Source organism: Vidua macroura, chromosome 38, assembly GCF_024509145.1.
Source record: "Vidua macroura isolate BioBank_ID:100142 chromosome 38, ASM2450914v1, whole genome shotgun sequence".
NCBI lineage: Eukaryota > Metazoa > Chordata > Aves > Passeriformes > Viduidae > Vidua > Vidua macroura.
The window spans coordinates 1,020,115-1,035,594 of record NC_071608.1 but is presented as its reverse complement, the minus strand read 5'-3'; the positions used below and the strand labels follow the sequence as shown (position 1 = coordinate 1,035,594).

Sequence of the window (15,480 nt, the reverse complement as noted above, 5' to 3'; positions counted from 1 at the left end):
AATGTTCCAGAACCCCAAATCCACCCTCGTGAACATCCCAGGATCCCAAATCCACCCTCGGGAATGTTCCAGAATCCCGGATCCGCTGCCCCTCGAGCACTCCACCCCGACATCCTGGATTCCCTCCGACTGCCCCAGGGCTGCCCCGACCCCCGGGAATGTTCTGGAACCTCCCCGGGAATGCTCAGGAATGTTCGGGAACGCCCGGACCCACCCCCCCTCCCCCCTCCCGGCCCCTCCCGCTCCGGCCCCGGCTCCGCGCCCCCCCCCCGTGTTTGTATTTTTGTACCCCGTGTCCCCTTCATGTCCCCTCTTTGTCCCCACCGTGTCCCCTCCATGTCCCGCGCCGTGTCCCATTCATGTCCCTCCTTGTCCCCCCCGTGTCCCCCCCCCGTGTCCCCCCCTCGGTCACCGCTTCCAGAGCTCCGCCCCCGCCGCATGTGTCCCCCCCGCGCCGCCGCTAACGAGCAATTAATTAATTAATTAATTAGTTAATTAATAAACGCCGCCGCCACCACGGCCGCGCTCCGCCCACTGAGGGGGGCGGGGGTGGGAGGGGGCGGCACCGCCGGGGGCACCCCCGAGGCTGGGGGGGCTCTGGGGGAGCGGAATTTGGGGGGGGGGGGGGCAGAACCCGGGATGGGGGCGATCCCAAGGGGGGTCCTGGAGCCCCCCCAGCACCCAAAAGGTGTCAGGGGGTCTCCCCAAGACACTTGGGCGGGTTCTGGAGCCCCCCCAGCCCCAAAAAGGGGTCTCAGGTCCCCCCAGCACCGATTGGGGGGGTCCAGGAGACCCCCCCGGCACCCAAAGGGTGTCCTGGAGCCCCCCCACCCTAAAAAGGGGCTCCTGGACCCTCCCCCAGCCCCCAAAAGGGGTTTTGGACCCCCCCCACCCAAAGAGGGGATCCCGCCCCCCTCCCCCCCCCCCGGCGCGGCCCAAGCAGGAGGCGGGGGGGGAAAGGATCCCTTTAATTCCGGCTGGGGGGGGTCCCCGCACCCCCCCCCCGTGTCCCTGTGCCCCCCCACCCCCCCCCGTGTCCATGTGCACGCGCCTGTCCCTGTCCCCTCCCCGTGTCCCCTCCCCGTGTCCTGGTGTCCCCGCCCCAAGGTGTGCACAGGTGGGGGGGGGCCCAGGGGACACCCCGAGGGTGGGAGTGACGGGGGGGGGGCGGTCATGTGATCCGTGTCCCCAGTGTCACCTGCCCTGGGGACCGCGGGGGGGGGGCAGTGAGGGGGGGTCTGCTCGATGTCCCCAGTGTCACCTACCCTGAGGTCCCCAGGGGGAGGGGACATCCCTGGCTGGGGGTCCCCAGACCCCTCCCTCCCCCCGCCTGGTGGGGACCTGCCCGTGGGAATAAAATAAAATAAAAAATAAAATAATAAAATAAAATAAAATAAAATAAAATAAAATAAAATAAAATAAAATAAAATAAAATAAAATAAAATAAAATAAAATAATAAAATTCCCAAAATCACTCTGGGCAGCCCCAAAATCTTAGAAAATGGAATAAAAAAATCTCCACTGGCGTCTGGCAGCTGCGGTCACACCTGGGGACAAGGGACAGCACTGGCAGCCGGGGCAGGGGCACCCCTGTCCCTGTCACTGGAGAGCGGCGGGAGTGTCCCAGTGACCCCCAGTGACTCCCAGTGCCATCCCAGTGACCACCAGTGACATCCCAGTGACTCCCAATGTCATTCCAGTGACCCCCAGTGCCATCCCAGTGACAACCCAGTGACATTCCAATGTCCCAGTGCCCTCCAATGCCCCCAATGTCCGTAGTGTCCCCAGTGACATCCCGTATCCCCAGTGTCCCCAGCACCCCATGTCCCCAGTGTCCCCAGTGTCCCCAGCACCCCCAGTGCCCCCAGTGTCCCCAGCACCCCCAGTGCCCCCAGTGTCCCCAGTGTCCCCAGCACCCCATGTCCCCAGTGTCCCCAGTGTCCCCAGCACCCCCAGTGCCCCCAGTGCCCCCAGTGTCCCCAGCACCCCCCGTGTCCCCAGTGTCCCCAGCACCCCCAGTGCCCCCAGTGCCCCCAGTGTCCCCAGCACCCCCAGTGTCCCCAGTGTCCCCAGAGTCCCCATTGTCCCCAATGTCCCCAGTGCCCCCAGCACCCCCAATGTCCCCAATGTCCCCAGTGTCCCCAGTGTCCCCAGCACCCCCAATGTCCCCAATGTCCCCAATGTCCCCAGTGACCCCAGCACCCCCAGTGTCCCCAGTGTCCCCAGGCCGTACCTACTGGCCGCTGCCTGCGCTGTCCCCAGGCTCTGTATGGGTCCCGTCCTCGGCCTGGCCGCGCCGTGCGGTCCCGGGGGTCCCGGCCCGGGGGGTCCCAGCCTGGGGGGTCCCGGCCCGGGGGGTCCCAGCCTGGGGTGTCCCATCCCCGGGTGTCCCTGCGGGTGTCACAGCACGGGGTTGACCTCAGAGCCCCCCCAGCGCCCCCTGCCCCCCCAGCCCGAACCCCCCCGACTCACGGTGGCCACCTTGGGCGGGGCAGGAGCCGCCGGGGCTGTGCCGGTGCTCGGGGTCGCCGTGGTGGCAGCGAGCGGTGGCCGCCACCTCGTCGTCGTCGTCGCCGCCCTGCGCCTGCTTGCACAGGTGATGCTCCACCATCATCTGCAGCTCTGCCGGGCAGGGAGCGGCGCTGGGGGGGGGCGCGGGGGGGGGCCCTGCCTAGTCACCGTCCCCACGCTCCCGGCGACACCGCGCCCGCGCCTGGGTGGCCTCGTGGTGGCGTGGAGCGAGGCCAGCGCGGGGATCTCTGGCCACCCGTTAACCGCGGTGCTGGGGGGGCTGTCACCGCCCTGTGCCCCCCCCACCGTGTCCCCTCCTTGTCCCCCGTGTCCCCCTCGTGTCCCCGTGTCCCCCCAAGTCCCCCCCTCTGCCCTCCTTGTGTTCCCCCCGTGCCCCCCGTGTCCCCTCGTGTCCACACATGTCCCTTCCTGTGCCCTCTCGTGTCCCCCCGTGCCCCTTCATGTGCCCCCCCATGTCCCCCCATGTCCCCCCTGTGTCCCCCTGTCCCCCATGTCCCCCCGTGTCCCCCCCGTGTCCCCCCATACCTTTCATGGTGGGGGTGCTCCGGGCCACTTTCTTCCTCTGCCGGGGGGACATGGCCAGGCCGGACTGGGGTGACAGTAGGGGCTCAGGGAGGGTCGCCCGGCTTTGGGGGGTCCCCCGGCTTTGGGGGGGTCCCCCGTGTCCCCGTGTCCCCCCGGGCAGTGTCACCTACCTTCAACAGGGGGTTGGGCAGCCGGTCCTCGTCGATCTCTGGGGGGGGGGTAGGAGGTCAGCAGAGGGTGGGGGGGCCCATCCTGCACCCCCCCGGTCAATCCGGCCCCGTCGGGGGGGTCTCTGTCCCCTGGGGGTGTCATGGGGACAGTGCCGCCACCCCCCACCCCCCCTCCTCATTGTCACGGGGATTTGGGGTCTCACCCCCCTCCATGCATGGGGGTCCTGAGCATCGGGGGGGGGGTCCTGGAATGTGTGTGGGGGGGCTGAGTATCATGTGAAGGTCGCTGAGGAATTTTGGGGGGTCCCTGAGCACGTGGAAGGGTCCCTGAGTAATTGAGAGGGTCCCTGAGTGTCATTATGGGGTTCCTAAACATGTGGGGGTGTCCCTGAGTGTCATTTAGGGGGTCCCTGAGTGCCATTTAGGGGGTCCCTGGGCATGTGGGGGGTTTCTAAGCATCATTAGGGTGTTCCTAAGGATGTGGAGGGGGTGTCCCTGAGTCATTTAGGGGGTCCCTGAGTGTCATTAGGGGATTCCTGAGCATATGGGGGGTCCCTCTGGATAATGGGAGGGGGGTCCCTGACCACGTTGTGGGGTGGCCTGAGCATATTTGGGGTCCCTGAGCATCTTGGGGGGGTCCCCGAGCGCTCCGGGGTGCCCCTGGGTGGGCTGGGGCTGGGGGTGACGCGGGGACACCGCTCGGACCCACCTGGGGACGATTGGTCACTGCTCAGGACGAGGTTGGCCGGAGTCGGCCGACGCCTCCGGATCTGGGGGGACGGAAGAGAGAACTGAGACCCTGAACTGGGACCTCGGACACCAAACTGGGACCCCGAAATGGGACCTCGGACATCAAACTGGGACCCCAAACTGGGATCTCGGACACGGAACTGGGACCCTCGGCCGTGAAGCCGAGCCCGGGGCGGTGGTGGCCCCGCGGGGACAGCGCTGGCCAGACACACGTGGCTTTTCCATCCCGGAGCTAATTATACCCGGCGGAGGGAAGCGCGTGGGGACGGCGACACGGGGACAGCGACACGGGGACAGCGGCACGAGGACAGCGGCGGGGCCCTGCCCTTCCTCCGCGGCCGCTGTCCTTGCCCAAGGTCACCTGGAGCCGCTCCGGCCCCGCCGCTGCCTTTTGGGGGGGTTGGTGGCCGCGGAGTGGCCACGGTGGGGACGGCAGTGGCCGTGGGGACAGCGGTGGCCGTGGGGACAGCGGTGGCAATGGGGACAGCGGTGGCTGTGGGGACAGCGCTGACCCCGCGCCCCCTTTCCCCGCTGACCCAGTAACTGAGCGCCGCCGAAAAATGGATTTCCCGGCGAGGATTCCCTAATGAGGCGGGCTGCCTAATGAGATGCTAATGAGGCGGGCGAGCGGCCGGGCCCCCCCCCCCGCCCCTCCCCCGGCCCCGGCCCCCCCGCGCATCCTCCCGTGCCGGCCCCGTTGCCATGGAAACGCGAGCTGGATATTAAACGGAGATTAGCGGGAACCGGGAATCGCCGGGAATCGCCCCGGCCGCGCCGGCCACCCACGGACGACCCCTCCCTCACTTTGGGGTCGGGGTCCCCCCATCCCCCGCCCCCCCCCCCCCGCGATGGGGCTGGGAGGGTTCGGGGTCCCCCCAAAGCCCCGCAGCTCCGGGAGGGACCCCGCGAAGCCGCGGCCCCCCCCGGGACCTGCCGCCGCTCCGGAGCCTCCCGAGGGTGCGGGGCGAGGCCGTGCCCGCCCCCCCCGACGCGACCCCCGGGGCGGGGATGGGGAGGGGACAGCGGTGCCACCTGCTCAAGGTGACCCAGGTGGAGCCGAGCCCCCCCTCCCCTAATTCCGGGTGTCCGGGGCGGGCGGGGGGATCCCGGCGATGCTCCGGGGAGGGGATGCGCTGGTCCTCCCCCCCCGCCGCTCCCTCCCTCCGTCCTCCCCTCCCTCCTCCCTCCTCCATCCCCCATCCCTCCTCCATCCCTCCATCCCTGCCTCCCTCCCGGCGCTATTTTTAGATCAATCTCCAGCATCGATTAAGGGAGAGCGGCGCGATCCGGGGGCAGCCGGGACGGGGCCGCCGCCGGCACCGGGAGCGGGCACCGGGCGGAAGCAGCGGCGGCAGCGGGAGGGGTCCGGCTCGGCTCGGCTCGGCTCGGCTCGGCACGGCCGAGCAAAACCCCCCCGGGATGGTTCCCGCGGCCTCGGGGACACGCGCGGGGGGAGTTGGGGACACGGGCAGAGGCGCAGGACAAAGGCCTGGGCCGGGCCTGGCGCCCGGGGGGCACCAGGGGGGCAAACAGGGGGGGCTCAGCTGAGATGCGGGTCAGGGGGCCGCCGGACCTGCGGGGGGGACACGGGGGGGACAAGGTCCTGCGGGAGGGTGGGGCTGGACGGATTTGGGGACGACCCCGCAGGACACAGGGACACCGCGGTGCCACCCGGAGAAGGGTGGCACGGCCAAGCCCCCCATCACTGCGAGGGGACACCCCAAAAAGAGGAGCAGGGAGGGGACATCGGCAGTGTCACCTCCTGCCACCGCACAGGGCCGGGGTCACCCCCAGATCAGGGCCCTGAGGGGCGCCGGGTGAGACCCCCCCGGGAGGGGAAACTGAGGCAGGGCAGGGCAGGGGCGTCCCCCCAGGCTGGGCAATGCCCGAGCCCCCGAGCCCGGCTCTGATGGGGACGGGGCTGGGGGTGTCCCTTGCTGAGTGCTGGGGGGCTCGTGCCCCCCCTGCCTCTCTCCCCCTCCCTCCTGGGGACCCCAAATTCTTCCCCTCCCTCCTGGGGACCCCCCGCTGCTGCCACCGAGCCGGGTGGTGGCCCCAGATGGGCACATCCAGTGACAGCGCCACACTCGCCCCCGCTCCGCTGGCACCGGGGGGGTCCTGGCCCCCCACCCCCAGGACCCTCAGCTGGGGGGACACGGTTGGGATCCCCCCTCTTCTCCTCACGCCCCTCAAACCCCCGCGAGCGGTGGCGGCGCCGCGGTGGGGCCGAGGGGTCCCCGCAGAGCCCCCCTGTCCCCTGCAGCCCCCAGGGCCGGGGGGTGGTGGCAGGAGGGGCTCGGGGTGCCCGGGGGTCCCCGGCCGTGTCCCCTCGGGGTCACCCCGTGCCCGGGGCTGTGCCGGGACCGGCTCTGACGGGAGTAGGGGCTGGGCAAGGGCCGGGGGTCCCGGGGTGGGCCCAGGGTGGCCCCGGTGGCGTCGCGCAGAGCCGGCACATGGCCCTGGCACTGTCACCCCCCGCCCCACGGCCCCGCGGGGCTCCGGGGACAGCGGCGGCCGCTCCGCGCGGGTGGCCCCGGCACCGGGAGGCTGCACTCTCCTGTCGCCGCTGTCCCCGCGTCACCCCCGGCCCCAGCGGTGCCACCCCGGCCCCCCCGCCCGGGCCGTGCCCCTGCCGTGCCCGCAGCCCTCCGAGCCTGCCCGGCTCGCTCCTCCGCGCGGCCCCGCGGCCCCCCCCCGGTGTCCCCCCGGTATCCCCGCACCTGCTCGGCCGCCTCCGGGTCCAGGTGCGGCTCCAGCAGCGGGACCGTGAACTGGATCTTGCGGGGGCTGTTGGGCTCCATCGCGGGCGCGGCGGCTCCGGCGGCACCGGCGGCTCCGAGCGGCCACGCCCCGGCCACGCCGCGGCCACGCCCCGGCCACGCCCCGCGGAGGCCACGCCTCGCCCCGGGCCCCGCGCGCGGGACGCGGGGATGGATAAGGGGACACGGGGACAGGGCTTGGGACACCGGGACGGACACGGGGACAGACGCAGGGACACGGGGACGGACACAGGGACACACAGGCACAGAGACAGGGGACAGACACAGAGACAGGGGACAGACACAGGGACACGAGGATGGACACAGGGACATGGGGACGGACACGGAGACACGGGGACGGACACAGGGACACACGGACAGGCACAGGCACAGGGGACAGACACAGGGACAGGGGACAGACACAGGGACATGGGGACGCACACAGGGATGTGAGGAGGGACACATGGACAGAGTCAGGAGAGTGGGACAGAGCCTGGGACACGGGGACAGAGACAGGGACAGACACACAGGGGGACCCTGTGACATGGGGACAGACACAAGGACACACGGACAGACACAGGGACATGGGGATGCACACACAGGGGCACCCTGGGATATGGGACAGACAAACAGACACAAGGATGGACTCCAGGCCGCAGGGACAGACGTGTGGACAGAGCCAGGATGAGGGGACGGACAGAGGGACACGAGGACAGACACATGGATGGACCCTGGGACACAGGGACAGACAAACAGACAAAAGGACAGACTCGGGGACACTGGGACAGACATGGGGACATGAGGACAGACACACAGGCCCTGGGACAGACACACAGACCGTGGGAGGGACATGGGGACATGGACAGCCCCAAAGGGACACCCTGGGGGTCAGAGACCCCCGGGAGAGAGAGGGACAGGGATGGGAACAGGGATGGGACAGGGGAGGTTGTAGGGCTGGGGATTGTGGGGCTGGGGGGCTCTGGGGTGGGGGAGTTGTGGGGTCGAGGGGTTGTGGGGCCGCGGGAGTTTCGGGACTGGGGGGATTGAGGGGCCGGGGAGGTTGTGGGGTCAGGGCCGGGGGGATTGTGGGGTCGGGGGGGTTGTGGGGCCGGGGGGGTTCTGGGAATGGGAGCGGGGGGGTTGTGGGGTCAGGGCTGGGGGGGTTGCAGGGCCGGGACCGGGGGGATTGTGGGGCCGGGGGGGTTGCAGGGCCGGGGGGGTTGCGGGGTCGGGGGGGTTGCCGGTCCGGGGCCGGGGGCGTTGCGGGGCCGGGTGCCCCCCGGCGCAGCCATGAGTGCGTGCCCCATCACTTATTCATGGAGCCGGGAGCCCGGGCGGCTGCCGGGATCTGCCGGCAGGAATCCGCTAAGTAGGTCAGGCGAGGGGGGGCCCGGGGGGGCCTCCCGAGCCCCGCCGAGCCCCCCCGCCAGCACCGGGGGTCCCGGGGGGGGCACCGGGGCAGCGCTGGGGGGGGTGCAGGCATTCCGTGGGTGCCAGGGGTCGGGATAAAGGCGCTGGTGGTTTTGGGGGAGGGGGGTCCCCTGCTTTGGACCCCCCCCAAAGTCAGGCGTGACACCCCCAGCCCCATCCCGGGGGTCCCCGGGAATTTTTGGTGGGAAAGGCCCCCCCCCCGACCCCCCCCCCCGCAGCCCCCCCTGCTCTTCCCGAGGGAACGGGGGGGGTGGGGATGGGATTGAGGGGACACTGGGGGGGGTTGTGCTGGACTGGGACCCCCCTGGAGGCTGCCAGGGAGTGACAATGTCCAGACCCTGGTGGCCTTGAGGGTCCCCTGGCTGTGCCATGGCACGGGGACACCCTTGGGGACGCCCTTGGGGACATCCCTGGGACATGCTTGGGGACATTCTTGGGCCACTTTGGGGTCACCACTGGGGACAGCCGTGTGTGGGATGTGACAGGGGGAACAGGATGGGGCCATTCTCCTGCTCCCACCCCGGAGCGGGGCCAGCGAGGGGCGAGGCCGGGGGGATCTGGGATCTGTCCAGGGCTGTGTCCATCCCTCCTGGGGACATGTCCATCCCCCCTGGGGACATGTCCGTCCTTCCCGGGGAATATCTCCATCCTTTCCAGAGCTCTTCCCGTCCTTCCAGGGTTCTTCCTGTTCTTCCCAGGGCTCTTTCCATCCTTCCCAGAGGTATTCCCGTCCTTCCCAGGAATATTCTGTCTTTCCAGGGCTCTTCCCACCCTTCCCAGGGCTCTTCCTGCCCTTCCCAGGGGTATTCCTGTCCTTCCCGGGGGTATTCCTGTCTTCCTTGGGGGTGTTCCCATCCTCCCCAATTCCTGCCCCCCCTGCCCGGGCCGGGCTGAAGGAGCACTTAATTCGGGGCTTTATCCACAAACACTCCCGGGCTAAAAATATCCCGGCGGAGCGGGCGCGGCGCTCCCAGCCCGGAGCTGCTTTGCCTTTTTTGACGGGATCCCGGCTGGGGCAGCACCCGGGGCTCCTGGCCTCTGTCACTTGTGGCACCGGGATCTCGGGGACACAAGCCCTGGGGATCCAGATCCTGGGTTGTCTGGAGCCTGGGATCCCCAGATCCTGGGAATTCCAGGTCCTGGAGATTCCAGATCCTGGGAATTCCAGGTCCTGGGATCCTCAACTCCTGGAGATTCCAAATCCTGGGAATTCCAGCTCCTGGAGATTCCAGCTCCTTGGGGACCTGTCGGAATGGATGAGGGGCCAGGGGGGCACCTCAGTGGCCGTGAGGTGAGTGCTGTCCCCACTCTGGACATGTCCCGGTCACCTGGGGACACCTTGGGAGGGTTGGGGACACTTTGGGAAGGTTGGGGACACTTCGGGAAGATCAGGGACCCTTTGGGAGGGTTGAGGACCCTTTAGGAAGTTTTGGGACTTCTTGAGAGGGTTGGGGACACTTTGAGCAGGTTGGGGACCCTTTGGGCAGGTTGGGGACACCTTGAGAAGATCAGGGACCCTTTGGGAAAGTTGGGGATACTGTGGGAGGGCTGGGGAAACCTCGGGAAGATCAGGGACCCTTTGGGAGGGTTGGGGACACCTCAGGAAGGTTGGGGACACCTCCTTAGGAGTGTTGGGGTCACCTCGGGAAGATCAAGAACCTCTTGAGAAGGTCAGTGACCCCTTGGGAGGGCCGGGGACCCCTTGGGAGGGTTGGGAACCCCTGGGAAGGTGGCAGGAGGTGCCCGGGCTGCTCTCAGCCCCCGCCGGCATGGCACAGAGCTTTTCCCGCGGCGCTGGCGGATGTGGGGCAGCGTTTGAGGTTCGGGCTGGTGATTATTTTTTTGAATTTCCTCTTCCAAGCCGATGAGTTTCCTCCCGCTCCGCTGACGACGGATGGGGGCCGGGCGGGGCGCCGGGGGGGCAGGAGGCCGCTGCCCACGGGCCCCGGCCGGCCGGAGGGAGCTGCCCACCTGCCCCCGGTGCCGGTCAGTGTGGAGGGATTCGGGATTTTGGGATGGGGTGGGCACGAAGGGACGGGGCCGTGGGGGTGATGGGGGCACCGAGAGAGGCGATTCTAGCGCCCGGAGCTGATGGGAAACGCAGCGGGAGGGGCAGGTGGGGTGAGGAGGAAGAGGAGGATGAGGAGGAAGAGGAGGATGAGGAGGAAGAAGAGGAAGAGGAGGAAGAGCAGGATGGGGCTGGGGGTGCTCTGAGACACGAGCCCTGCTGAGGACCCCCACCCACATTTCCTGTGCCAGGCCCAGCCGGGAGGGGGGTGGGATGGGCACGGGGGTGGTCACGGCACCTCCTGGATCTGGGGGTCCCCAGGGGGTCCCGGGGGGTTGCCGGGGGATGGAGGTGGCCTCGGTGAGGAGCTTCCCGAGGGCCCGCGGTGCCCCCAGGGTGGCACCGGAGGTGACGTCCCCGCCCTGAGCATCCTGGAGGGGGCCGGGCTGGTCCTGCCAGCCCCATCCCGGAGCTTTCCCGGCGGGATTGGTGCCCAGGGGACCCCCCCGTGCCAGGGGTGCCGCGGGGTGGGCGAGGGGCGTCTCTTCCCCCGGGGAACGACCAGACCGGGCCGGTCCCGTGCTCGGAGGATGGCTGGGCTGGGACATTCCCGGTGGGAATCCCGTCCCGGGGGGAGCCCCGGGAGATCCGCACCCCTCACTCTGCCTCGTGGGGCAGCTCCACGCGTTTATCTCGGCCCCGCATCTCTTCCGCCCCTCCGGCAGCTCCGGCAGCTCCGGCCCCGACCCACTCCGCCCCTCGGCGCCCATTGGCACCCGGGAAATCGCCTGGGAGGGGAGAGAGCAGCCCCGGGATGCCCCGAGCCCACCCTGGGATGCCCCGAGCCCACTCTGAACTGCCCCGAACCCACCCTGGGCTCCTGCCTGTGGAGCCCCCGGTGTCTCCCATCACCCCCTGGTCCCTCACATCCCTCTCACGTCCCCGCAGGGCCCCCCCCGGCCCCCCGACCATGGAGGGACCCTCGGTTCTCGGCCCCTGCTCGTGGCACAAGCGCCGCGCGTGGGCCCGGCAGAGCCGGGGCTGGCGCAGCCCCGCGCCCGAGGGCGAGCAGGAGCAGCAGCAGGAGGAGGAGGAGGAGGAGGAGGAGCAGGAGGTGGCCGCTGTCCCCTGGGAGCCGCCACCACAGCTGGACTCCGCTGTCCTGGAAGGTCAGGGCCACCCCGGGGCGCGGGAGGGACCCCCGGGCTGAGTCCCCTCACGGGCCTTTGTGTCCCCCCAGGAGGCCTCTGCAGCAAGGCCCAGACGTGGCTGCGGGACTGCGGGTGAGGGGGGACACGCGGGGGTCACCGGGGGGGTCACAATGCCGTCCCCAGGGGATCTGGGTGGGGGACGAGGCTCTGGTTTGGCCCTTCCTGGGACAGGGACGTGTGACCCCCACGTGGGCACAGCCCGGATGTCCCCAGGGCTGGGCTGGGGTGGTGGCACCTTCCCCCTGCACCGCCCCGGGGGTCCCACGGAGGTCTGGGGTCCCTGGAGTTGGGGATGTTCTGAGGAGACCCAAAAATGAGCAGAGCCACTGCCTGTGCCCTGCGTGTGTCCCTGTCCCCACCCCGCCACGCACTGCTGTCCTGTGCCACCTCTGGTGCCCCGGGATGGGCTCGGGCGTTGGGGTCGGGTTTGGGGTCGGGGTTGGGGTCGGGGTTGGGGTTGGGGGCTGTGACCGGGGCCGTGCTCTGGCACAGGGCAGCAGTGCTGGACGAACCAGGATTGCCGGGACCCCGCGGTACGTCAGCTTTGTCCCCTCACTGTCCCCAAGGGCCACAGGGCGGGGGCCCTGGGGGTCCCTGGAGGTGTCGCAGTGTCCCCTCCCTCTCTCGCAGAGTGTGGCAGCAGCGGGACGAGCCTCGAGGACGAGCTGACCCTGGGAGCTGAAGGTACCGCTGTCACCGCCATGCCCCGAGGGGACAGCGGGGCTGGGGACAGCCACCACCAGCTCCTCCAGGAGGGCTTCAGTGTGGCGGGGCTGTCCCCAAGCTCTGCGTCCCCCCGGAGCTGTGACAAGAGTGGGACGTGTCCCCAAAGCAGCGCGAGTCACCCCTTGGTGTCCCCCTGCTCCCTTTTTCCAGTTCTGCTGCTCCCGGGGAGCCCCCAGGCCGCGGGCAGGTGAGATCTGGGGTCCCGGGGGAGGCTGGCGGGGCGGGGGACACTGTCCCCGTGTGTCCCGCTGGCACTGTCCCCTCCCCACGTAGGGCTCAGCGGGACCGGCGGCTCAGCCCTGGCGACAGCCTGGCCTCCAGTGTCCCCTCCAGTGTCCCCTCCAGTGTCCTCCCCCCGCGTAGGGCGCTGCAGGACCGGCGCCTGAGCCCTGGGGACAGCCTGGCCTCCAGTGTCCCCTCCAGTGTCCCCAGCAGCTGCAGGTAGAGGCAGGTCGCTCGGGGCATCCGTGTCACCCCCGGTGTCCCCGCCGCGGGGCTGAGGCGGAGCTGTCCCCTCCCGCAGCCTGGCCGAGGTGCTGGCCTGGTGGCAGTCGGACGCCGAGGAGATCCTGCACAGCCTGGGCTTCGTGGGGAGCGACGCGGGGGTCGCGTCCCGCGTCCCCCCCCGCTTCTTCTCGGCCCCGTCCCGCGCCAGCGGCATCGACCTCGGGCTCTTCCTGCGGGCCCAAGTGCAGCGCCTGGAGATGGAGGACCCCTGCCTGCTGCTGGCCAGTGCGTGACGCCGCTGTCCCCGCTGTCCCCGCTGTCCCCGCTGTCCCCGCTGTCCCCGCTGTCCCCGGCCCGCCAGCCGCCCTCTGGCGGGGATGGGTAAACGCTCGCGTGCCTCAGTTTCCCCGGGCGGGAATTGGGGGATCACCCCGAGTGCCTCGAGCTGGGGGTGGGACCCACTATCTGCTCCTATCGGCGATGTGAAATCTCTGCCGTGCCTCAGTTTCCCCAGGCGGGAGCTGAGGGGACCCTCCCAGCCCCTCCCCCACGCCCCTCCCAGCCCCCTGAACCGGCCCCCCCCCCCCCCCCCATGTCGCCCGCAGGTCGCTTCCAGCAGGTCCAGGCCCTGGCTGCCACCGCCGACATTTTTTTCTGCCTCTACTCCTACGTGTCGCAGACGCCCCTGCAGCGCATCGCCCCCCCCCGGCCCTGTCGCGACATCCCCGACAGCGCCGAGCCCCGCGGGGCCCGGCTCGGGCAGCGCCTGAAGCGCGCGATGTCCTCGCTGTGCCTCTGCACGGGGGGGGGACACGGCGACATCCCCCGGGGGGCGGCCCCCGGCCCCCGCAGCGCCCCGGGCACGGGCGGTGCCCCCGAGGGCTGCCGGGGGGGCGGCGACACCGGCACGGAGCGGTGGTGGCTGTCCCCGAGGCCACCCCCTGCGTGGGGACACCCCGAGCGCTCCTGTCCCCGCGGCCGGGGGGTTTGGGGGCGCGGGGGGGCTTCGCGCGGGGCTGTCCCGTGGGGCGATGTCACCTTGTCCCCACACGCCAGCGGGGTCGGGGTCACTGCCGAGCGCCCCGCGGGACTGCGACCCCCGGGCGACTCCAGCCTCGGCTTTCGGTGCCACCCGAGTGCCACCGCTGGGCTGCGGGGGGGTCCCCCAGGGCTGCAGCCCCCCGGGAGGGTCCCCGAGCCCCGAGGAGCGGCGGAATCCTTCGAGCTGGAGGAGGTGAGGAGGAGGAGGAGGAGGAGGAGGAGGAGGAGGAGGAGGAAGGCCCCCCCCGGCTGGCGCGGGGAAGGAGCTGGAGCGGGAAATGTCCCCGGAGCTCCGCAGGCTTTTAAGGTTTAAATGATTCAGAGGCTCGGGCGGAGCCGGGCCCGGGGGGAGCCGGGGCACCTCCCCCCACCAGCGGGCACAGTCACGCACAGGCCGGTCCGGGTCACGCGTGGGGACACGAGGGACACGCAGGGGCGGTGCCACACCTTTGTCGCTGCAGCGGTGACACGCTCAGCCCCGCACCCACCCCCCCGCAGGTGCTGAGCGAGGAGGAGGACGATGATGATGACGAGGATGATGATGATGATGCGGAGGATGATGATGAGGAGGATGATGATGATGACCCCCATCTCTCCGTCAGGACCCCAAGGAGTGAGTTGGTGTCTTCCCCACCCTCCTGGGGGGCACGGCTGCCCAGTGCCAGCGTGTCCCCACCATGTCCCCACCGTGTCTCCCCCCTGCAGGGTCCATGTTCCATGGGCGCTCCGACAGCAGCGGCTTCGGGGAGGAGCTGCTCCCCTCCTCAGCACCCCCGGCCCCGACTGGGTGACCTGCGGCCACCTCAGGAGGAGGTGGCACCTTGGCCGGGTGTCCCACGGACGTTTTGGACACGCGTGTGACACGTGTGCGTGTGTGGGTGTGCACGTGTGGTTGTTTGGCACAGAAAAACCTCAGGGCCTCGGGATTTTGCCCCATTTTTTGTCCCTGCCTCGTCCCCAAGCCCTGTGGCTTGCTCGGGGCCTGCAGCGCGGACGTGTCCCCAGCCCCTGGGGATGTCACTTGCACTTTGGTCGCTCACGCTAGAGGGGGGGTGGGCACACAATAAAGTCCCCGAAGGGGTGACGGGAAGGGGTGACGGTGGCTTTGTCCGTGCTGGGGGGTGGGATCATCCCTGCCCAGCCCCCACCCAGGGGACAGAGACAGGTCCCGTGTCACCTCAGGTGCGAGCTCCAGGAGCTTGGGAAGGAGCCACCACGGTCGCTTTGTCCCCGGGGTGTCGCTGTCCCCGTCCTGGCCGCCCCCCCGGGACCCTCGATGTGCCAGGGTGGCACCGGCAGCAGCTCCTGGGAAAGGGAAATCCCGCTGGATCAACAGCCCCGGGGCTTCCCCGTGGAGAGCGGCCAGGCTGGGATGATCCTGGATTATCCCCGGGGCCCTGGGGCTGCACCCCAAATCCCAAATTCCGGGAGGGAACGGTCTCATCCCACCAGGGCTGCTCCGGGATTACCCCACTCCCGGGGCTGTGCCCCAAAATCTGGGGGGGGGATGGTCCCATCCCACTGGAGTTGCTCCAGGATTATCCCTGCGGCCCCGGGGCTGCACCCCAAATGCTGGGGAGGACGGTTCCATCCCACTGGAGCTCCTCCGGGATTCACCTCGCTCCCGGGGCAGTGTGGGACCCCAAGCCGGGGACCCCCTGGTGCCAGCCCCATCCCGGGTGCCGTTCCTGTTCCCCGGCTTGGCCCAGAAATAAACCCGGGATTAGCTGGGAGAGCCTGGAAGGGGCTGTGGACACCTCTGGGAGAGCCTCGGTGGGCAGAGCTGAGCTCACGGACCACCCCTGGGGATGTCACCAACCCCTGGTGGATGTCCCCAACCCCTGGTGGGTGTCACCAACCCCTGGTGGATGTCACCAACC

General features: G+C 69.7%; 2 protein-coding genes across 3 annotated transcripts; one reads left to right on the top strand and one right to left on the bottom strand.

Moving 5' to 3' along the window:
- Positions 1-1,030: 1,030 nt before the first annotated feature.
- On the bottom strand, positions 1,031-6,823 carry PPP1R1A (protein phosphatase 1 regulatory inhibitor subunit 1A). 2 transcript variants are annotated; one of them, XM_054002271.1, is made up of 7 exons: positions 6,698-6,823; positions 3,937-3,997; positions 3,228-3,265; positions 3,058-3,121; positions 2,473-2,622; positions 2,234-2,391; positions 1,031-1,547 (listed from the first exon to the last, which is right to left on the bottom strand). In XM_054002271.1, the coding sequence occupies exons 1-6, from the start codon at positions 6,776-6,778 to the stop codon at positions 2,234-2,236; spliced, it is 552 nt and encodes a 183-aa protein (XP_053858246.1). In that variant the 5' UTR covers positions 6,779-6,823; the 3' UTR covers positions 1,031-1,547. The 2 variants fall into 2 exon arrangements, with proteins under 2 accessions (XP_053858246.1, XP_053858247.1); XM_054002272.1 differs by having other exon boundaries at positions 2,482-2,622.
- Positions 6,824-9,289: 2,466 nt separating this feature from the next.
- Positions 9,290-14,657, top strand: TESPA1 (thymocyte expressed, positive selection associated 1). The gene is made up of 11 exons (XM_054002246.1): positions 9,290-9,458; positions 10,029-10,153; positions 11,124-11,344; positions 11,416-11,458; positions 11,708-11,919; positions 12,017-12,299; positions 12,446-12,553; positions 12,636-12,844; positions 13,165-13,793; positions 14,099-14,213; positions 14,306-14,657. The coding sequence occupies exons 2-11, from the start codon at positions 10,062-10,064 to the stop codon at positions 14,389-14,391; spliced, it is 1,998 nt and encodes a 665-aa protein (XP_053858221.1). The 5' UTR covers positions 9,290-9,458; positions 10,029-10,061; the 3' UTR covers positions 14,392-14,657.
- Positions 14,658-15,480: the final 823 nt, after the last annotated feature.

Bases quoted from the DNA above. Each gene is read 5' to 3' on its own strand.
- TESPA1 (XM_054002246.1), top strand. From the start codon at position 10,062: ATGGGGGCCGGGCGGGGCGCCGGGGGGGCAGGAGGCCGCTGCCCACGG. The intron at 11,345-11,415 runs GTCAGGGCCACC...GTGTCCCCCCAG, and splicing joins GGACTCCGCTGTCCTGGAAG to GAGGCCTCTGCAGCAAGGCC. The intron at 12,300-12,445 runs GTGAGATCTGGG...TGTCCCCTCCAG, and splicing joins AGCCCCCAGGCCGCGGGCAG to TGTCCCCTCCAGTGTCCTCC.
- PPP1R1A (XM_054002271.1), bottom strand. From the start codon at position 6,778: ATGGAGCCCAACAGCCCCCGCAAGATCCAGTTCACGGTCCCGCTGCTG. The intron at 3,266-3,936 runs GTGGGTCCGAGC...CCCCCCCCCCAG, and splicing joins CAGTGACCAATCGTCCCCAG to AGATCGACGAGGACCGGCTG. The intron at 2,623-3,057 runs GTATGGGGGGAC...CCTGCCCGGCAG, and splicing joins GAGCACCCCCACCATGAAAG to AGCTGCAGATGATGGTGGAG.